This window comes from Amaranthus tricolor, chromosome 17 (genome assembly GCF_026212465.1).
Source record: "Amaranthus tricolor cultivar Red isolate AtriRed21 chromosome 17, ASM2621246v1, whole genome shotgun sequence".
In the NCBI taxonomy this organism is placed as follows: Eukaryota; Viridiplantae; Streptophyta; class Magnoliopsida; order Caryophyllales; family Amaranthaceae; genus Amaranthus; species Amaranthus tricolor.
This window is the reverse complement of record NC_080063.1, coordinates 11,241,285-11,264,503: the sequence shown is the minus strand read 5'-3', so window position 1 is coordinate 11,264,503 and position 23,219 is coordinate 11,241,285. Positions and strand designations below refer to the sequence as shown.

Below are 23,219 nucleotides of genomic sequence, written 5' to 3'. Positions count from 1 at the left end.
AGCTTTTAAATTTACTTTGAAAACTGCGCAATAAGTAATCAAGAACAACAAAAGAGAACGAAAAAAGTGTCATATATTCAAGAACAAAATTAAGCTTGATCTAAAATATCCCTGAAACCCACTTTAACATCGGAATGAATGAAGAGTATTACTCTTGTAAAAATAGGAAACAATCAAAGAAAGTGTTATTAGGGTGGTTGTGGTGGTAGTACGATGGTTGGCTTGAAATTATAAAATTTCATCAAAATAACACCAAAAATGATACCAAAAGCGGTGCCTTTGACGCTCAAGTTAATACCCACATATGAAGGTGTAATATATTGCCTTAAGGAGGCAAATAAATATCTACTTTAACTACCCAAAAGGATATATTTATAATGAGACTCTAAATTTAACTTAAATGGACTTTTTCAGTAGACTTAGCCCATATAAAATATAAACTCATATTTTACATACAAACAAGTAATAAGAACAACCAGTATCTTAAGCATAATTTCATGTGCCGTGTTGTTAGAATTGCGCACCCAAATCTCTTATCTTCATATTAAAAAAAAGGGGTCTCTGACTTTTAAGCCAATCTTCACCAATATCTAGTAACTAAAACGTCAAGTACGAGGTCTTAACATTATTTATTGAACATTTACTCGCTAATTGTTCACTTAATCATGTTCTAATTCTAGATTCAAAAGTTAATGCTATTCATATCATTTTTGCATATTTTTCTCATGTTCTTTTAGAAAAATTCTCTATCATACATTTTTGTTCTAAAAAGATATGAAATCATTACAAATTTGTCAAAATATGCAAAGATTAGGGAAAGATGGAAGGGTTAAATCAGTATTAGTGTTGGTAATTGGGTTTATTTGTGTACCTATTTTTCTATTGTTGATTAACAACTCAAATATGTCATTCTTTGGGTCTTTTGGTAGAATAAAGATACCTAATTTATTGGAGCAAAATACACATCTTCTTTCAAGTGAGGAAATGGAAGGAAGGTTGAAGTTGGATTTTACACCTTTAGTTATAAGAGGTAAGGGTTTTATACCACACTTCACTACTAATTTTTTGATGTATTTCTTTAATTTGGTTTTTTTTTTTGTTGCAATTTGTTTGATTTGTTTTTTTATTTTTCACCAATATTTATATTTAGTGATTTTTTAAACTAATAATGTAAAGTATTATAGACGAAGGATATCTCATTCATTTCTGTTGTAATATGATATATGAATTAAAAAATATGATTTATCCTTTTGTCTTGAATTTTTATCCATGAAAATTTTCGATGAGAAGTGTGTGTCTATGATCAAAGTCATTTATTTCAAATTATTTGAAACTTGTTTTATGGTTACGAAATTTGTGTATGGCTATTTTAGTGATAAGCATTGCAAGTTGCATTGTTTGATGAGCATGATTTGTGGTGTTCAAGACGTTTTTGGTCAACGCTTTAATGATAAAGTAAAAGATGCTTCATTTTATGTTCAAACATTTTTAATCAATGTTTGAAATTCGAAAAATGGAATAAACGATACATTCATGATTCATAAACCAAATTTTATTGACTGCCCAAGCATGCTCGAACGAGCAAACTTCAACGATGAGGATAGAAGTTGCTCAAACAAACACTTTATTGCTCTTGGACAAGTAGCCATGTTTTAACCTCTTCATCTTGTTTTGCTCCAATGTGGCCTCTTCATCTTCTATGCTTATATTAGTCTTTCAACCGACTCCTTTTATTTATCTTCCTTCTCATATTATCTCCATTGATCTAATCTCTTCACAATATTGTTTTAGCTTTAAGCACAAATACAAATAGCCTAGCTAGGATGAAAATGTAACCGAATACGTAGTTGAATTGGAATTAAATTTTGTGTTATTGTTTGTCATCTATTTCTTGCAAATTTCATCATACTACTTGCAAAGTTAGTCATATTATTAGTACAATTTCAATCATTTTTATCCATTTAGCTTCTAACTTTCACACTTTATAGACTAATAGCAATTTAGATATGTCATAAGAAACAACATTTTTTCCTTATCTAAGATACCACCTTTAATTGTTTTGACTTGTTCATAACTTCATTAGTTTTGGATTGCAATTATTTGGCCAATAAATGTTTAAGTGCTAAGCAATGTCATCCAACGTTCAACCCCGTAATATATATTTAGCATATTTATATTTACGTTTGTTTGATTTGGCGTATAAATATTTATCATAATTTTGTTATATTAACTTTTCTTATTATTTCACGTTTATATTTGCTTATTTTATTTAACTTCTAACAGATGTATCTCTAATTCATCTCCAGATCGACAAAGTAATTTATCAAAACCTCCAATTACTACCAACAAGTCTTCTAGAGTTCAACAAGACCAAGTTAAAGTGCTTAGAGCTTCAGGATTTGACAAAAGCTCATGCATAAGCAGGTACCAGTATTCTTCATACTACAAATTGAACCATAATAACCCATCTCCTTATTTGATATCCAAAATTCAAAGCTATGAAAAACTCCATGCAAAATGTGGCCCACAATCACAATCCTACACAAAAATCATAAACAAACTCTCAAAATCAAACCACATAAATGATAATGAAACCCTACCTTGCAAATACCTTGTTTGGAGACCAGCAAATGGACTAGGGAATAGAATGCTTAACATGGCTTCATCTTTCTTGTATTCTCTTCTTCAAAACCGAGTTTTTCTAGTCGAATTCGAACCCGAAATGAATAACCTATTTTGTGAACCATTTCCTAATTCAACATGGCTTTTACCCAAAGATTTCCCATATAAGAACAATTGGAGTCAATTACCATCCTTTGAAAACATGGGAAATTCAAAGGATGACGGATTTTTTCCCTCGTTTTTCCATTTAGATTTACTACATGGGATTAATGGCGATCGAAACATTCAACATTTTCATTGTAATGAAACTCTCTCTTTCCTGAAAAATATACCGATTTTGATCATACTTTCTGACCAATACTTTATTCCCTCATTATTTATGTCATCATTTTTTAAGCAAGAACTAAACAAAATGTTTCTAAAGAAAGACACACCTTTTTACCATATAGGTCATTACCTCTTCAACCCTTCTAATGAGGCTTGGGCATTAATTACAAAATTCTATCAAGCTTACTTAGCCAAATCAGATAAGAAAATTGGCATTCAAATTAGGGTTTTTGGGCTACAAAAAATCCCAATTGATGATATAATGTCACAAATTCTAAATTGCACCCAAGAACATAACATTCTTCCTAGATTTGAGAATGATACAAAAAGTTCCCATGATTTTGAATTTGAAAGCTCGGTCCCACAATCGAAATCTGTTTTAATAACATCGTTATATCCCGAGTTTGCTGAGGAACTGAAGAGTATGTACTGGACTAAGCCAGCGGTTAATGAAGATGTTATAGGATTTCATCAACCAAGCCATGAAGTTAAGCAAAAATTTCATGACAACATGCATAATATGAAAGCATTGGCTGAAATTTACTTGCTAAGTTTATGTGATGTTATATTAACTAGCCCTCAATCCACTTTTGGGTATGTTGCCCAAAGTTTAGGGGCATTAAAGCCATGGGTTATGGTCAGATTAGGGTACAGATCAGGGCACTTGGATCCGGCTTGTAGACGTGATTTTTCTATGGAGCCTTGTTTTCATATTCCTCCACAATATGATTGTAAAGATAAGACTAAGATTAATAACTTTACTAATTTTTATCCTAATGTGAAAGTTTGTGAGGATGTTAACTATGGAATTAAGTTATTTGATACATGATTTTCATGAAGAATCATAATATAATTATTTTGTTATGACTTATGATTATGGCATATAGATAGATTTTACTCTATTCTAGGTTGATTTTAGGTATCAATTATTGTTTTATCAATGTATGATTGAAGAATGTTAAATTAGACTGGAATTATTGTGAATGTTAATATATTATTGGGAAAATTTGAAGTGCACCCACTTCATAAGTCAAGGAGATACCATCTCAAAATTATATGGCAATGGAAGGAAAAGCTTCAATGACTTATTTATCTCAACAAAGGATTAGCACATCATAATTCGTAAGTATTGTGACTTCCATTAAAACTATTATTTTCAATGCATATTTATCTTAATATAATGTTTAATCTTATTTGACACTAATTTAAGAAAATAAAAGGGACCACATGGGTAACATGGGTGAGTAAGAGAAAAAAGCAAAGAAAGTCCAATTTTATTTAATGTTACATATTTTGTAATTCCTATTTTATTTCCATTTGTGAAACTTAATTTCTACTTAGATTCATTTACAAGGTAGGGGCATATTGAAATAGAATTATTTGAAGAAAGTCTTAGAATACTACGTTTTACCCAACTTATGTGTGTGATTGTGTTTAACAGCCAAAGGCCAATTAAGGTGTGGGGACAGGGGACTGAACATAATGGGTAAAAACATGTCATCTTATCAATGGTATAACTTATAGCTTCAGCAAGCTTAAGCAATTGGGCCATTGGGGATATATATGAATATAGGGTGATCAATCATAAATGGGAATATTATCTTGCTAATTTGTGTTTGTGGAGAAATTTAACTGAGGTGCGTCTTCTATGAGACCATTTTATATAAGAATTTGTTTAGTAATTATACTATATATTGTTCATTTATCTATTAAGTAAATAGCTTATTACTAATAGATATTGATAAATAGTGGAATCTAACTCACCACATCAAATAGCGGAATTCAACTCACTAACAACATAAAGTAGCAGAATTGTTAGTTAAAATTGCATTTTAATATTCAATTTATTAATTACACTTTAACTATGAGAATTTTTATAATTTTCATCAAAACGTAAACCAACGTACTAAAATGGAATGAGTAGAATTTGGCTATTTGCTATGGGCCATGACCTCCCTCAGTCACTCCCACTACTCACTTGGAGTAGTTATTACATATGGCTTTTACATATGTAACAAATAAATGACCTTTGAAGGACAATGTAATTTTTTATTTGGTGACAAGCTGCTTTCACACCAACTTTATTTTTCTCTTCACACCCCTCCATCAATGAAAATTTAAACAAAATAAGTAAAATTATACAAAAAATCTCAAGATAAACATTTAGAAAATTTATTTTCTAAATAAGTATTTTTAGTCCAATGCAAAGATGCGGAGTTTGTTCGCTATTAGTAGTGGCCGCTGTTAGTAACATCGGGCCATATATGAATAAAAAAATCGGTTGAGGTATATGAAAAAACAATCGTCCGCTGTTATTTTGCTCGCTGTTAATAACAGCGGGCCATTACACATTCAAAAGTCAACGAAATTCAAAAAAGTCAACTTAATCACCCCCTGATAGTAAGAGCGGACGATTACTTGGCTGGCTTTTTTGACCCAGTTTAGTAATTGTCCGCTGTTACTAACAACGAACAAACTTTATACTTTAACATTGGGCTAAAAGTGCTCAAGGGAAATAAGTTTTCCCAATGCTTATTTTGAGATTTTTTATATAATTTTACTTATTTACTTTAAATTTTGTCAATCAATCCAGTTGAATGCACTCAACTCCTTTGTATTTTCATCGTTGCTCCCAATATGATGTGCATTGTCTTAAGTATATTTACTGAATTTACATTATTGTTATTATATTATCCCATCAATTTGATACTTCTACGTTTTATTTTACTCTCTTATTTCTTCATTTAATTAATGAAAGAAAAAAAATCAACCTATTCACCCAACCCAATTCTCAAGGGATCTAAGGAATATATCATTAGTCATTACAAAATAAAAATATATTTCTCTGTTATGATAAAATTACATAAAAAAAATTGATGAGATTTGTAAGAAAAAAGTAAATATTAGTATTACATAGAATGAGATAAAAAAATGAATAGATTGATTTAAAAAAATTGATATGCATAAATAAGATTAAAAAATAGTGAGTCATGTTAAAAATAAAAATTGTGAAAAATAATTAGAAGGAAGAATTAGTGGGTTAGATGGAGTAACCTTTTAAAAAATAAACCAACATGAAAAATACACCGAAAGTGAGAGTGAGCGTGTATATATCGTATACTGCGGCGCCTTCATCCTGCTGTTCTTATCTAGTCTTACTCATTAAACGTCATTTTTTCCTTGAATTGCTAACATTCTCTTTCGTTTCATTCCCCTCACTTTCTCCCTCCTACTTCTCATCAATTCTCCACTTTACTCTGCTTTTTTTATATAAAAAAAAAAAGCTCTGAAACAAAATCCAAGGTGAAATCAAAAACAAAATGGGTTCTGAAACAAAGAAGATTCTAGTAACTGGAGGTGCTGGTTTTGTTGGTACTCACTGTGTTGTTGTATTATTACAACAAGGATTTAAGGTTTTTATTATTGATAATCTTCATAATTCTGTTGAAGAAGCTGTTCATCGGGTTAGAGAGCTTGTGGGTCCTGATTTGTCTAAATTTCTTGAATTTCATCTGGTAATTAGTTGTTTAATCATGTTTAGCTTTTGGAGGTTTTCTATTATTGGCAAATTATGCTTCTATATTAAGAATTTTTTGGGTTTTTTCTACAGGGTGATCTTAGAAATAAGGATGATGTCGAGAAGCTGTTCTCTGAGAATACGTAAGCTTTTTAACCTTCCTTCTTCAGTAGTAGTAGTGTGATACTCTTGCTTTTGATTAATTGTTTCTGGGTTTTACTTGTTCTATACTTCTTATATTAGCAATGTTCTTTAAAACTTTTTGTTTTTCACTTTTTATGTTTTGTGGGTTTTGTTTATGTGCTACTTCCATAATTCTATGTAATTTGGGAATTTAGAATACTGGTATAGGATAGGTCAAATAGTTCTTTTGGGTTTTCTTACTGGTATCCTTTGTTTTGATAATATATTGTGACTAATGTCAACGTTTATAAAAATTATAGTGAAATGAAGTTTTGTTTGAATTTAACATTTTATAATTGTTTGTTATTGATAACTCACTATATAAATGATTAAATTAATATATTGAATTGCGTATAAAGTGAAATATAATCATTATAATAAAATGGTGAAAATATGAAAAATAAGGAAAATTTTGCGTATGCAATCATTTCATGGTTGTTGGTGCATATGACAGATTTGATGCTGTAATTCACTTTGCTGGATTGAAAGCGGTGGGTGAGAGTGTTGCTCATCCATTTCGTTATTTTGATAATAATTTGATTGGATCACTCAATCTCTACCAAACTATGGCTAAATATAATTGTAAGAAGGTGAGCTTTTTGTTCTATTTTTCGTATAATTGTTGCGATTAAGACTTTAACATTGTTGTCGTCGTATTATGATTTTTGTTAATGCATAAAGAGTTTTTTATTATACTTTAATTGTGATTGCTCATGCTAACTATAGATTTATATTCAAAGTTTCAAACCTACAATTTGGGAAACGCATAATGACAGTAGAATAATTGTTGAGAGTTGGTATGATTAACAAATGGTTGATGGTTGGGCTTGTTGGCTGGTTTGAACAACAGGAAATATTGACTGATTTGTTAACTGTCAATTGTTATGCCGATTGTTAGGTAGATGTTTGGTTAAATTGAGTTATTAGTTGTTTACCGGTGAAAAAGTGAATATAAAGTTTAAAGCCAATACTAACTTTTTGGTTTTGATTCAAAAACTATTTTTTTTCAAGTAAGATTCTCAGGATTAAAAGTAATTTAACAATATTATGAACGGCTAACCAACTAAAAAGAAGAATAAATATTTTTCTAACACATCATGTATTTTATTGAGATTGGAAGCATATTGTGAGCATTTGTTAGATTTTTTATCGGCTTTTAGCTGACAAGATTAAAATATATACATTTTCTAAGAGGATTATGAGCGATTTTCGGATTTTAGAAAACAATGAGCAGATCAAACTTCTTGTTAATATGTAGTTCTTATAATAGTACACTTCATATATGTAATTAATGATATTTCTATTATTGGATGTGTATAGTTGGTCTTTTCATCATCAGCAACAGTTTACGGACAGCCCAAAAAAATCCCATGTGTAGAAGATTTTGAATTGAAGGCTATGAATCCATATGGCCGCACAAAGGTATTAATGAGAATATGTATCATTGATTCTTATTTTCAGAAAACTAATATTTCATTACCCCAAATCCAATGCCATTAAGTGACTCCCATTGAAGTGGGGTTCAAGGGTTGGATGTACGCAATCTTATTCTTGTTTTCCTTGTCAATGATAACATCAAGGTTGTTTACAACTGACACTAGGTAGCAAACATCATCTACGACTTCATATAAATAAGAATCACATGATCTAATGAGTCATTTTAATATAGTTCACTACGATCTAAAGCGAAAGAATCATAGATCTTTGGCCCATCAAAATAAGGGACACATTTAACAAAAATATTTCTCATTTACCCTTATTGTTGCGTAACTACCAGCTTTTCCTTGAAGAAATTGCTCGAGATATATCTAGTGCAGACAAAGAATGGAGCATAATTTTGCTGAGGTACTTCAACCCTGTTGGGGCACATGAGAGTGGGAAACTCGGTGAGGATCCTAAGGGTATCCCAAACAACCTTATGCCTTACATCCAACAAGTTGCTGTTGGGAGACTACCTGAGCTTAATGTCTACGGCACTGACTATCCTACACGAGATGGTACTGCGGTATGTAATGTTTTAAGATGCTACCGTAATATTAAGCTGTGCTGTGTGATTTAGCTGTCCCAATAGAAAATTTTTGTCGTAATCGATGTTCGCTGTTTACAGATTAGAGATTACATCCATGTGATGGACTTAGCTGATGGTCATGTAGCTGCTCTAAAGAAGCTGTTTATTGCAGATAATATAGGTGACTTTAATTTACTCTTTTAAATACATAAGGCCTCGTTTGTTTGATTCTTTCAACTTTCATCCTCTGTTTTTATTGTGTAAATTCACTATTTCGTATTCTATTCTATTCGATCTTTTGTGTAATGGCTACTTCCCCTACAAATGTCTTTCATATTATAGTACTCTCTGATAAATTTGTTATTGGGCTTGTACACCACAAGACCCGCATAAAAGGAGAGTTGATTGCGCACAAACCTGATGAGTTCTATCCTAAAACCATTTAGTATTAGGAGGAGTAGCCATCAATCTTATACGTTAGTCAACCTCTCTAATATTTCGATATGGGATCACATGGGTTATTTTTCCAACAATCTCGTAAATCATTCTGATCATTTTTATCGCCTTTAGGTTGCGATGCTATTAACTTGGGGACAGGCTATGGTGCTTCGGTGCTTGAAATGGTTGCAGCTTTCGAGAAGGCATCAGGAAAGGTGATTCTTTCGTTTTTGATTTGATCCCTTGTAATTTGCAAATATTAGTCTCGTATCTGCTAGACTTGTACTGTTATTTTTCTGAGTTTCTTTTTTTTTTTTTTCAGAAAATCCCACTTAAAATGTGTCCTAGAAGACCAGGAGATGCAACTGAAGTTTACGCCTCAACCGAAAAGGCTGCTAAAGAACTTGGTTGGAAGTAAGTTGTTCAAAATTCTTGTTGCTAACTTGGTTAATACTATAGGTGTTCAAAACAGATCCGACGACCCAAAAGTATTCGACCTTGTAACTGATTGGACTTGACCCAACTTTAAAATGTGGGCTTAAAACCCGATTTTTAAACCGACCCGATCATCCCAATGAACACCTCTAGTTAATACAAGTGATCTTTTACTTGTTAAGACTTCAATTCTGTACCTTCTACCACACGACTAACAGAGAGATTCGAGTACAAAATTCTAGGCTCTATCATCTGTAAAATTGAGTCGGTTTCGTTGAATGTGATGCAGGGCGAAATACAACATAAATGATATGTGCAGGGACCAGTGGAAATGGGCAAGCAATAATCCATGGGGCTATCAGGGCAAACCGTAGTTAATCAAAGATCGAATCGGGTATCATATTGTTCAAGAGTGGCATTAAACATCACGCATCTGTACTGTAAGTAAATGTGGTGCAGATTCATCAATGAGAAACAGATAATGTTATTTTCATTGCCTTACAAAAAACACTTGCATAATATCGTTACGATTGAAATCTAGCACATACACCATCGACTATTGATTAGTTACCCGACCATTACACCGAGTCGATTTCAATTGGGACCACCAAAACAGAGCAAACGACCCCAAGGGCGTCCATCCCCTATCGAAGGCGTTATATCGATTAGAAGGGCTGGAATAAACTTGGGTGTGTTTAGGATCAACTGTATTTGAGTTGGCATCTACAACAACAAAATGATGGCAGAATGATGATAAAGTAATATCTTCATTAGTACAATATGGATAACGACCATTTCCCATCAATGGAAGATTCTTGTCTGGACTGTATGCTTCTCCACCGAAGGCTATATAATTTGCCGATGTTGCTAATCCACTAAATATTTGTTGTGGCCAAAATCTTAGGCAAAAAACTATTAATTTTTTTGTTAAAAAAAAAAGATAGATACTTTTCGACAAAAAAGTGTTATTTTCAAAAAAAATTCTGAATAAAACTCACAAAAAAGTGTTACTTTTCGAAAAAAACGTGTTACTTTGATTTTTGAAATTTTTTTTAACAGTAACACTTTTTTTTTAAAAAAAAATAAAAGTAACATTTTTTTGTCCAAAAGTAACACATTTTCTGTAAAAAAGTAATAGTTTTGATCATGTAGATTGGTTCCCACGATTTTGATAAAAACTTGGTTCTCACTTAAGCTTAACATATATATATATATATATATATATATATATATATATATATATATATATATAGGAAATGCGATATAATTAATATATCTGATATACTCCACTATCAAATTATCAATTAACTAAAGAATCTAACTAGAATAATATCAGTTTTTGTTTAACCATTTATTTATCTTTGTTTTTTTTTTTTGTCAAAATAGCTTATTATAAACTAAAGTTGATATTATTCTAGGCAAATATTTTCTTAAGTGGGTATTATTCATAATTAATCAAAATTGGTATTATTATAAGAAAATTAATGAAAATTTGTATTATGCAATAATTTTTCCAAAATAATAATGAGATATTGATATATTTACCTGATAAACAAAAATATTGTATTCATATGTGGGTCCAGCAATTTTTGATACGGGTTCAACAATTACATCAATCGAAATATCTTGTCTAACGCTTACAAACCCATGAAAATAGGTTAAGTTATTTTTCAATCATTTCTAAGAAATTTTAGAAAAATATGGCAAAAGTGTGATGTAATGTCTGTTTTAGGGGTGTTTAATTCTTAGCTTTTTGTTTAGTTTTTTGGTTGGCTTTTAGCTTGTTGGTTGATTAAACAGCCAAAAAGTGTTTGGTAAACGACTTTTAAAGCAGCTGAAAAACTGACTTTTAAGGCAAAATGAAAAAATTGTTCCAGCTAACTTTTTTGGTTGACTTTTGGTTTATTGGCCCTTTTTTTTCTAATAAACAATCATCATCCAATATTTAAATTTACAAAACATCTCCACAAACAGCTAGTTTTTTCAACTAACTTAAAATTCAACAAAAACAGCTAACATTTTCAGTTGGTCAAACAAGCTAACTAAAAAAGCCAACAACCAACAGTCAATTGACAAACACTCTCTTAAAGAAAAAAAAGTCGTTATGATAGTTAATAATAACGTAAATTTAACAAAAATTTTAACATTTTGCCTGTCAAGTGGAAAAGTTAAAAATTTAAATTACCACACGAATTAAAAAAATATTTGTCTACTATTTAGAAAAGTCAAAAACTTAGAATCATCGTACAGAATTTCTAAAATTTAAAACTGCGGTAAACCATTAGATTTTGGGCTTGAAGAAAAATGTTTGGACATGTGTTTCACTTGGATAAGATAATCTTTGGTTACTCTTCTAATTGTAACTGTCCCATTTGGACAACCTCCATCCTTCAATTTCAAGCTTTTTGCTTTGAGAAGGTATTAGCGTTTGTCCTCCATTTGGGACTTCCACTTGGTCTCATCTAAATCCAAACAAAATTATTCAATTTATTAATTCACATTTCATTTATATAAAATATAATACAAAAACTTCTATTGACATAAATATTATGTTACGAACTTGTATGTAAAAATCCACGCAATCATATATATCTTCATATTTTGTCCACAATTCATCAATCATAACATCAAATGACACAAATAAAAGGGTATACTTTCAACTACCTCGAATTAATACATGTTCGGGTGTATTAAGATCAACTTATGTTACTTTCACAATTTTACAGTTTCATATATATACTCTATTAGATAAATGTATTTACTTATTTTGACATAATTATTTAGTTTATAATTATTTAGTTTAATTTAATTGTTAAATTATATATAGTTCTTATTCATATAAAGTTATGAAAAAAGCTTGCAATTAAAGGTTAATAAAAAAACAAACTTTTTTTCAAGAAAGTGTGATTGCTTTTATTTAATTTCAGTAAGTCTTGTATAAGACCGTCTCACCATAAGATGAACTTATACAAGCAGCCTATTAGTAAAAAACACAAAAAATAAAAAAAAAAAAAAAAAGAATATCAACATGTACATGAAGTGGTTATTTATTTTTAAACAGTTTGGGCATACCCAATTGAAATCGTCTCACGGTGAGATAATCTCAATCAAGAATTAGTGTTTCAACAAATATTAGCGAAATGATTTCTGAAATGAATTTTATAAAAAAAAAGTTTAAAAAAATTTGACCTTAATAGTGAGAAAACTATAATACGGGAATAATTTGTGTTGTCCTTTCATTAACTCCAACCAATATCTATATAATACAAGATGGTAACCGTAAAATTAGTAAAAACCGTCATCAAACCGTCACCAAAGATAATGAAACTGCTGAAAGTGTGATAATGAAACCGTCACCAAATATCTGATGTATACCACGCGAAGTGCACATATCCTCAATACCCCCCCTCAAGTTGGAGCATGGGGTTCAAAAATGCCCAACTTGGACATAAGTAACTCAAATTGAAACTTTCCGAGAGCCTTAGTGAAAATGTCCGCTAATTGAGAAGAAGTAGAAACATGAGATGTTGTAATCAAACCCTCGAAAATAGCATCCCGCACAAAATGACAATCAACCTCAATGTGCTTCGTACGCTCATGGAAAATCGAGTTTTTGGCAATATGCAAAGCAGACTCACTGTCACAAAAAAGGGGAATAGCTTTGGGATGATGAACTCCCAAGCTCAACAACAAACCTTTCAACCATTTCAACTCACAAGTAATGGCGGCCATAGCCCTGTACTCTGCTTCAACAGATGATCTAGAAACCGTATGCTGTTTCTTGGTCTTCCAAGAAATTGGAGAATGCCCAAGAAACACAAACCAACCTGTCAAAGACCGACGAGTGAGAGGGCAAGCCGCCCAGTCAGAGTCACACCACCCCTGTAAAGAAAGCTCACTGTCTGCACACAACAAAATACCTTGTCCAGGAGTACCTTTCAAATACCGAACTACACGCATGGCAGCCTCCCAATGATCAATGCGAGGCTCCTGCATAAACTGAGACAAAATATGCACCGAGTATGGTAAATCTGGGCGAGTTACTGTAAGATAAATCAGACGACCCACAAGCCGTCTGTAAGGCGCAGGATCCGAAAGGCGATCTCCTGTAGCTAGACCAAGTCTGTGGTTTTGTTCCATAGGAAAGCCACAAGGTTTCGCCCCAAGTAAACCGGCCTCAGAAATAATATCCAACGTATACTTACGTTGACAAAGAAACAAACCCAGTGAACTTCTAGCAACTTCAATACCCAGAAAATATTTCAAACAACCCAGATCTTTCATTTTAAAACAGTCACTAAGATATGCTTTGAAAACACCAGTGGCAGCGGAATTATTACCAGAAATTATGAGATCATCAACATATACTAAGACATTTATTTGAACTGTGCCTTTAGTATAAGTGAAAAGAAAGTAATCAGAGTAAGATTGTAAGAAACCATACCCTTTCAAAGCAAAGACCAACTTAGCAAACCAACAACGAGGGGCTTGTTTCAAACCATACAAAGACTTGCGAAGACGACACACCAAGGACGGATCAGAACTCTCAAAACCAGGAGGGAGTTTCATGTAAATCTCCTCGTCAAGATCACCATAAAGAAAAGCATTGTGAACATCCATTTGATGAAGTTCCCAATTCTTAGAAGCCCCAATAGCAAGGAAAGCGCGAACTGTAGTCATCTTAGCAACGGGAGCTAAAGTCTCATGATAGTCAATTCCGACCTGCTGATGATTGCCCAAAACAACCAAACGAGACTTCAAACGTTCAACTTCGCCATTAGACTTGAACTTGGTTTTGTAGACCCACTGGCTACCAAGCGCACGCTTACCCGCGGGTAGATGTTCCAAAGTCCAAGTTCCATTGTCCTCCAAAGCCTGTATTTCATTCTGCATAGATTTTTGCCAATCCAAGGATTTCATAGCCTCTTTAAAAGATTTTGGTTCCTTGTCAATCACAAGGGCTGCAATAAACTTCCTATAATTCACAGAATACTTATGACAATGTATGTAATGTGCTAGAGGATAAGGATTACCTGAAGAAGCATGATTAGACCGAGAGTTTGAAAGAGACGGATTATGAGCAATGACGGAATGAGTAACAAATAGTTTCCCAGAAGGATCAACAAAATCACGGAGCAAAACCGAGGGATACTTATCCCGAAAACCACGACCCAAAGGCTCCGGAGAAGAGAAGTCAGTGGTAGGCTCAGGGGACAATGAAGCATTGTTGTCTGGCTGCTGTGGCTGCTGTGGCTGCTGATCAGCAGCTGAAGGAGAGGAAGACGCGCGCTCCTGCAGTAGTCCATTACCTACGCTCGGGGAATCTGTAGCGTATGGAGCTGGCTGCTGCGAATGTGGCTGCTGCAAAGGAGAAATAGCTGGCTGCAGACTGTCCGCATCTAAAGTTTCTAAAGTCTCAAACTCCAAAAAATCATCATGAACAGGAATAGGTCCATCAAAAGTATTAGGAGCAATATGGACATCTTCCGGGGATCCAAAAGGGAACACATCCTCAACAAACTTCACATCTCGGGAAACAAAAAACACCTTTGAATCAAGATCATACACTCTCCAACCTTTCATACCGTAAGGATAACCCACAAACACACACTTTCTACTACGGCTAGCAAATTTATCGCCATGAGTTTGCTGATTATGCGCAAAACACAAACACCCAAAAGTACGTATGGCATCAAAGGAGGGGGGTTTGTTAAAGAGGATTTCAAATGGTGTTTTGTTGTGTAAAAGTGGAGTTGGTGTGCGATTAATCAAATGAGCAGCGGCAAGGACACACTCCCCCCAAAAGTAAATAGGTAATTTGGCCTGAAATCTCAAAGCTCGGGCAACAGATAAAATATGTTTGTGTTTACGTTCCACTCTCCCATTTTGTTGAGGCGTACCCACACAAGAATGTTGAAAAATTATTCCAGTCGCATTGAAAAACTCAAACAAACAATTAAATTCATTACCATTATCACTTTGCACGATTTTAATTTTTTGATTAAATTGACGATCAACCATTGCAACAAACTTCATAAACATTTTAAAGACCTCCATTTTATCAAGAAGTAAATAAATCCAAACTACTCTAGAATAATCATCAACAATTGTCAGAAAATAACGAGCCTTACAAGAAGAAACATGTCTATACGGCCCCCACAAATCACAATGCACTTTTTCAAAAATTCTAGAAGCTCTATTAGTACTCAAAGGAAAACGAACTCTAGAGTGTTTAGCACGCATACATACTTCACACCCCTTATCTAAAACATCTCTATTATTACGAAGTTGAGGAAGCAACTTTACTACTTTCTCGGAAGGATGACCCAAGCGACGATGCCATAAATCCAGGGACGAAGCTTCAATCGCACCCACTTGAGGAATCAATTCCGTATTGCTAAAATAGTATAATCCGTCTCTCCTAGTTCCCGTCCCAATCAGCTCCTTCGTTGGGTCCTGTATGACACAAATGTGTTGAGTAAATTGAACAGTACAATTAAGATTGTCATTAAGCTGTGAAACAGAAAGCAAATTGCAACGCAAATTAGGAACAAATAAAACGCCTGTGAGAGTGAGTTTATCCGACAAGCGAACAGAGCCAATTAAAGAAGCATTAACAATGTCACCATTGGGCAATCCAACAGGACAATTAAAACTCTCAGTGTCGAACAACCAAGAAATATCTCCTGTAACATGATGTGTAGCGCCGGTGTCAATGATCCAAGAGGTGGAATCAAACTTAGGTGGCGGCGGTGGTGGTGTTTCACCGTCCACCATTTTACTGAAAAAATCCTTGAGAAAAAAAATTAGTGTTTAACGTGGCTCCGATACCATGAGAAAACTATAATACGGGAATAATCTGTGTTGTCCTTTCATTAACTCCAACCAATACCTATATAATACAAGATGGTAACCGTAGAATTAGTAAAAACCGTCACCAAACCGTCACCAAAGATAATGAAACTGCTGAAATTGTGATTATGAAACCTTCACCAAATATCTGATATATACCGCGAAGTGCACATATCCTCAATAAATAGTCTTAAATGCTTGGCTTATTGAGGAGCTTAAGTTCCTTCTCCAATTCAAGATTTTCTTTCCTAGACAATCTTGCACCTCTCACTTGATTAGCAATTAAGATTAATAATCACACCATAATATAAACCAATTTCTTCCAATCCATTGCTTTCTGTTGTGGTTCCACCAAAATCATCATTATCAAAGTTAGTCATTCATATAGTCAAATTGTATTTGACCAAACATACTTATATTACATACAATTTTTAATAGTTACTACTGTTACAAAAATTAATAAAAGGACATATTATCTGAGATGTATAACATAAAAGATAATTGTATGGCGATATTGTTTGATTTGTATCATTATATAAATAACAACTTTTAATAATTTTTAACTATATATATTAAAAATAAAAATAGCATCCAATATAATTCAACAATCAAGTTTATTTGTTATAGAACAAAATCATCTATGTATCATAGTCTGAGAAAATTAATATAGAAGGCAAAATTTTGTGATTTGTGATATAATAAAAGAGTTTATTTTAATTACTTTCCATTCCTTTTTGTTTGTGCACTTTAAATTTTTCCATTTTATGAGAGAGAGATTAAAATTTGATTTTTAAAGTATATATTTAAGACAAAATATATTTATGTGGGATCTTGTTAGATTCGTCTTGATGCAAAGAATTTTAACATATAATTTTTACAATTTTTTATTATGCGTACTATGAGATATCGGGGCTCAAAATTTTCGTTAAAATACGTAAGAAAGCAAAGTGAACAAACAAAAAGAAACTGAAGGGAGTATAACAAATGGATTATAAATAAAGAATAAGATGTAAATTACCTTTTGGTGGTTAATTGGCCTATGAGAAAATGATTTCATGGCTAATACATGATTATTCATATCTATTTATATTTATATAGAGAGACTATTTGACTAAGATAATGATGATAAGGTAAAAAATAAATCAAGCCTCGAGTAATTGGCTAAAATTTTTTTTATCAGCATATATAGAAGGTGATATTAATAATTATTGAACATTTTGTATATAAAACAAATTACACTACTCTTTACTAATGAGCAAATCCAAATTGATTCACTTTTGTAACAATTTAATTAATGAGGATAAAGAAACTTATTGGGTCAATTGTTTACTAACTGATTCATAAATGATCCTCTAATAAGTCAAACTATTTTATTTCTGTTTTATTGTCTTTTATCCGTTACTATATAAAAAGATTTCATAAATTTAACTAAAGATAAGATGTATCTCTCGATGAAACTATTGTCTCATAAAAATTTGTGTTTGTAATTTGCTTAATTTTTTAACATTTTCATATTGAGTTGCGTTGACCTAAAATAAACAAATCAAATGACCTTTTAAAGTGCGTCAAGTAGGATTTTTTTTTTTACTATTGTTAACTATAAAGAGTATGAAACACCCATCTTAAATAGCTTGCAACAAAATCACTTTATAAAGAAAATTTAAAATAAGTGATTTGAGAATTTTTGGTGTCACATGTATAATGTGGTACATCATTCCATTAATTTTTTGCCACATATAACATATTGTGGATTAGATAATTCTAAAAATTTGTCAAATTTAAAGGTTTATCTCTCTTTTTAATACTCTACTTCTCTCCTAAAACCCTCAAAATTCATTATCCCTAACCTAACCAAACAAAAAATACCCAAACAAATTTACATGCTTTGATAACTGCAATCAATATTAAAAATTTTAAGTCAAATTTTAATATTACTACATTTAGCATCTGAGTAATGAAGAAGATGTAAGTTCTTACTTCTATTTTTTTCTCTTTTCTCTATTTCAATATCAATTTATAGCTTTTTGTATCAATTTTTCAGAAAATTTTGTTCAACTAGTGATTAAAATCGTAGGTTTTGTTTGGATTACTGATTAAAATCGTAGGTTTTGTTTGGATTAATGATAAAAATTGTAGTTTATTCCCAATTTGTTTGTGAAGTGTGTAAAATTGAAGTGTTCTATGAATTGTGTGTTTTTGGTCATTGACAACATTAGCAGAGAATGTCATTGATGTCTTTGTAATTGATTCTCCAGTGTAAGTTGTTTTCATAATTCCAGATTTTAATACTATATAATAGATATTTGTGAACAAAAATATTCTCATCTTTAATTTGTATTAAATTCCAATTGCTTAGTGCTTTTGTAAACCAAATATCCCACAAAATTGGTGTACTTTTTAAATTGTTTATGTTTATATATCCATTGTGAAAAGTAATTGTAATCCATAGATATGCATAGCATCCTATGTGAGTCAAGACGTTTCAAAGGCATAGTCTTACATGAAAGTCTACGAAAGACACTATTGGTACTTTCACTCCTTTGAGTGAATCTTACTCCGACTGAAAATGAGTCAAGACTAAATGCGGGGTACCATTTGTGACGAATATCATACAAACTAGATAACCATTTATGCTCAGCAAGATTGTAAGATTGTATCATTTTTACCCAATTTTCCTCAAACTCAATCAGCGAACGATAACCATAAACACATGTTGTAAAATTTTTCATGAACCCTTCAATAGAATATTCATGGCTAAGATGTTTCCCAACATTTTCAGATAAATGCCTCATACACAAGCGATGTTTGGTATTTGGGAATACTTGTTGAATGGCATTATTGGATATGGCAAGGGCTTGATCTGTAAAAAAATGTAATTGGATGTCAATCGCCCATCTCTTTTAAAAAGATTTTAAAGAGTCAAACAAAGCTCTCAGTAGTCTCATCCAACATAAAAGCACAAGCAAAAATCACATTTTTCTTATGATGATTGATGCCAGTAAAAGGAGCACATGATAAATCCCATTTGTTCGTACATATGTAGTGTCAAAAATAATCACATCCCCAAAAGACTCATAATCTATCAATGAATTACCATCTCGCCAAAAAAAGTTTGTCATGTGACCTTTATTATCTAATTGCACTGTGTAAGAAAACATAGGGCCCTTCTCATGCTCCATCCTAAAATGATTTACAAGACTTTATGCATCTCCTGCTTCTAGCTGAGTTATCCTTTTGGAGTGGATATGATTATTTAGATCTTCTAATGTAAATTGAACATTCTTTTCACCACCCATTGTCAAGTAAGAAAAGATTTGTGTAGCTTCGATCCCAGCATCAATCATAGATGAAATATCCAAATTGTTTGTTGCATCTATTTTTCGATTGGATCTTAGCAAATACTTCTCTTCATTGGACGCTAAATCATGATTATGTTCATCAAAAAAAATATGAGAGTTCCCACGAACCATTTAGGTTCTTAATTCGTGCAAAGGCTTTACATCCGTGTGAATAATTAAACTATTTTCAGATTTGGCATATGATCGACCTGCTTTTGAACATAAGTATGTGCGTCCAATGATTTTTCCATCCTTATTTCGACGTAAACATCCTTACGCACGCTAAATCCCTTGTCAATTGCATATGCATTGTTGTAATCATAAGCTTCTTTTTTGGTGCTAAATAAAATGCCAAGTTTGAGATCATTAGCTACATCTCGATCAAGAATGGTAGGTACTTCCATTTCATGAGTATCGCTTATTTCAGACATCAATCTGTAAAAAAAATATCTTTTTAATCTTCTCTCAGGATACGATCATAAATTATATCCAAAAGAACTACAACAACACAAGATAATTATTGACATTATCGAACCGTATATAGAATTGGCAGAACTACCAACAACACAAGAAGCAAAAAATGGTAGAAACGTATCACGACATTATCGAGCCGAATGTAGAATGATAAAGATACAAATGTAGAACTACTTAAATGTTCATGAAAGAATCAAAATACATAATAACATAGATAATTAGAGGAGATTCATACCTAGTTCTTCATAAATGGCTCTTCACTTGAAGTACTGGAGAGAAGAATAAACTTTCTGACTTCAACTGGGTGAAAGACGCGGGATCATTTCTCACTTTTATTTTAATATTATATAAGGAGGCTTCTTTAGAGCAATGACTCTTAATCTTTTCTTAATGACATGGCTTAATGTATGCTTATTTGACTTAATTTAATTAGCAGGTTGTACCATATATAAAAAATGAGATGATACAACAGCTGTACCTAAAAAATTCTGGTGAATAAGTACTTCCCATTGACCAAGTTAAAATGGGTAAAGGGCAAAAAGGTAATTTAACATTAAAGGCCTAAATACTAGGAGTAATTCCCTACGTTAAATATGTAACACCCTGAGAATAGGTCGAACTTTTGAAAACATCCTTTATGAAAGAAAAATCAGGAAAGTGAGTAATTCCAACTTCATTCCGTAAAAAGATTAAGTTTGAAAATGATTTAAGAAAATAAAACATAATCAAATTGAAAATAATTTTAGAAAATAATATATAGCTGAGTTGAAAAGAAAAACAATTTGAGAAAACAATAAATATAATATCACATATACCAATTTATTAATTTGATATTTAATAATGACAAACACATAATCAATTTTTAATTTGAGGGAACGAGAACGCCAGTAGGCCGAGGCTTTACCCCTATACCTACATCATCAAGAGGTCCTCACCCCAAATAATTCAAGGCCAGCAGAGTAATCTCAGGGAACCCTAGTGTGCACACCTCTTCTACTTAGATCACAACAAATAGAAGGAAGACCAAACATCGTATCAAGTATCAGAAATAATAATACCTGTCGGCAGCTATATTAACCAAACAGGACAACCTGTTCATCACCCTTATACTTGGATCACAGCAAATATAAGAGATTCATTTCCCTCATGTTACACTTTACGTGATTTAATATATTTTAATAATTAGTCGCGTGCACACAAACATATAATCAAACATACATTATACATTTTATTTTATAATCATAAATTTTCCCAATAAATATATATATCTCAGGAATATCTAACTGAAATCTCATTTTCCAAATCACCATTCTAATATCAATTGGTGGCAATAGGAATTAATATTATAAATATTTCTACTTTAAATTCAATCGCATTTAAAAATCATTATTAAAATAACATTATAACTTTCATCAAAATAATAATATTATAAATATTTCTCTTTCAAATTAAACCATATCTAATTTCGTTATTAATATAAATTTTATTAAAATAGTAATTATAAATTCAAGTTTGACAAAAATATTAGTAAAATATAATTTGAGAATATATAAAACATAACATCATATAAAATAATGTCATATAAAATCATGCATCCTATTTAAATACATTAATTATTACTTAGCACATAATGCTAACGGGATAGTCCTAATTAGATGGACATTGAGAATTACCTTGTCACGCGATCCTAGACAACATACGCTCCTAATAATCTCTGTCTACAAATTCGTTGTCTTTAATATCGAAATCTTGCGTTTTCTTGACTGAATTTTAAGCAAATGGGAGATGGAGGAAGTAATTTGTAGGAGAAAAAGGAAGTATGAGTAATAATGTGAATAAATTAAGGGTAATTGTTTTAATTTATAATAGGTAAGTGAGGTTAGTTATAAGATTCAGAGGGAGAAATGAGAAGTTATTTGTTAATGGAGAGTTATTTATTTATTTATTTATTTATTATTTTTAAAATTTATTTATTTATTTATTTATTTATTTATTTATTATTATTATTATTATTATTAAAAAAACGGATGTTACAAAATACCAGACCATTTGGTATTCTTTCCATGGAAATTGAAGTAATTCCCATTCCTAATCAAATTTTAATCCCATTCCAATGGTTGAAAATCCCTCCTACCAAACATATCATGAAATAGGTCAAATAACATTTTATAAATAATATTTTATATTATAGATATTGAAAAAAAATATAATACTAATTAATAATAATATTTAAAGAATATTGTCAAATTTCAAGTGAAACACTTAATAAGAATAAAGGTACTACCATCTTTATCTCCATAAACTAGTCAATACTCTTTATTTTTATATGTTCCTCAACCTTGTAATAACTTTTATTTTAGCTAATGTCCCACCTAATTTTAAACATTATTTTCTGCAAGATTTGATTATCATATTTTTTAATTTTTATACTATTATTTTATGTTGCTAATTTACAGGACGGAGCAAGTATAAGTTTCTATAAATAAAAGAAAATTAGTATAAATAACATTTTAAAATTTTCAATTTTATCCTGTATAATTAATTTTAATTTTTATATTATTTATTTATTTAAATTATTTTTCGATGACTTTTTTTGATGCATCCTTAAAATTATATTACTGCACTCAAACTGTTTCACATTTATCTGATTCCATAGAATCCATGTAAAGTCACAAGAATCAAATATTAAGAGCTTTAGCTTGGCTCTTCGGCGCAAGTAAGCTTTTTCTTTCTTTTTCTTTTTTTTGTAAATCTTCATTTTAGTTGTTGAAGGAGGCTAATATTTTCTTACCTGAATAGACCGCAGCCTCATAAAGCCTATTATTGAAGCGTGAGAAGTGGCAATGATAATGAGTTTAAATGTTTGAATCGAAAGATTTTGTTTCATATAATAAATAACGTAAATTAAAAATAAAAATTAGATTTTTTATGATTAAACAAAATGTAAAATTTTATTAAATGTGAGATTTTAAAATTTTTTAATATAAAATGCATATGAGAAAGAAAAATGAAGCTTCTGGAAGAG

At 31.4% G+C, this 23,219-nt stretch overlaps 2 protein-coding genes across 2 annotated transcripts; both read left to right on the top strand.

Moving 5' to 3' along the window:
- The first annotated feature begins 903 nt into the window (after nt 1-903).
- Nucleotides 904-3,778, top strand: LOC130803747 (galactoside 2-alpha-L-fucosyltransferase-like). Its single transcript, XM_057667947.1, has 2 exons — nt 904-995; nt 2,284-3,778. Exons 1-2 carry the CDS (start codon nt 904-906, stop codon nt 3,776-3,778), a joined length of 1,587 nt encoding a protein of 528 aa, XP_057523930.1.
- A 2,274-nt stretch (nt 3,779-6,052) lies between these two features.
- LOC130804810 (bifunctional UDP-glucose 4-epimerase and UDP-xylose 4-epimerase 1-like) lies at nt 6,053-10,369 on the top strand. The gene is made up of 9 exons (XM_057669418.1): nt 6,053-6,464; nt 6,560-6,609; nt 7,104-7,239; nt 7,970-8,071; nt 8,427-8,654; nt 8,757-8,838; nt 9,228-9,310; nt 9,418-9,509; nt 9,820-10,369. Exons 1-9 carry the CDS (start codon nt 6,270-6,272, stop codon nt 9,902-9,904), a joined length of 1,053 nt encoding a protein of 350 aa, XP_057525401.1. The 5' UTR covers nt 6,053-6,269; the 3' UTR covers nt 9,905-10,369.
- Nucleotides 10,370-23,219: the final 12,850 nt, after the last annotated feature.

What these genes read in the sequence shown, in the direction of transcription:
- LOC130803747 (XM_057667947.1), top strand. Translation starts at nt 904, where the DNA reads ATGTCATTCTTTGGGTCTTTTGGTAGAATAAAGATACCTAATTTATTG. An exon ending in AGTGAGGAAATGGAAGGAAG is followed by an intron (nt 996 to 2,283) that starts GTTGAAGTTGGA and finishes AACTTCTAACAG; the next exon opens with ATGTATCTCTAATTCATCTC.
- LOC130804810 (XM_057669418.1), top strand. Translation starts at nt 6,270, where the DNA reads ATGGGTTCTGAAACAAAGAAGATTCTAGTAACTGGAGGTGCTGGTTTT. An exon ending in AATTTCTTGAATTTCATCTG is followed by an intron (nt 6,465 to 6,559) that starts GTAATTAGTTGT and finishes TTTTTTCTACAG; the next exon opens with GGTGATCTTAGAAATAAGGA. An exon ending in AAGCTGTTCTCTGAGAATAC is followed by an intron (nt 6,610 to 7,103) that starts GTAAGCTTTTTA and finishes TGCATATGACAG; the next exon opens with ATTTGATGCTGTAATTCACT.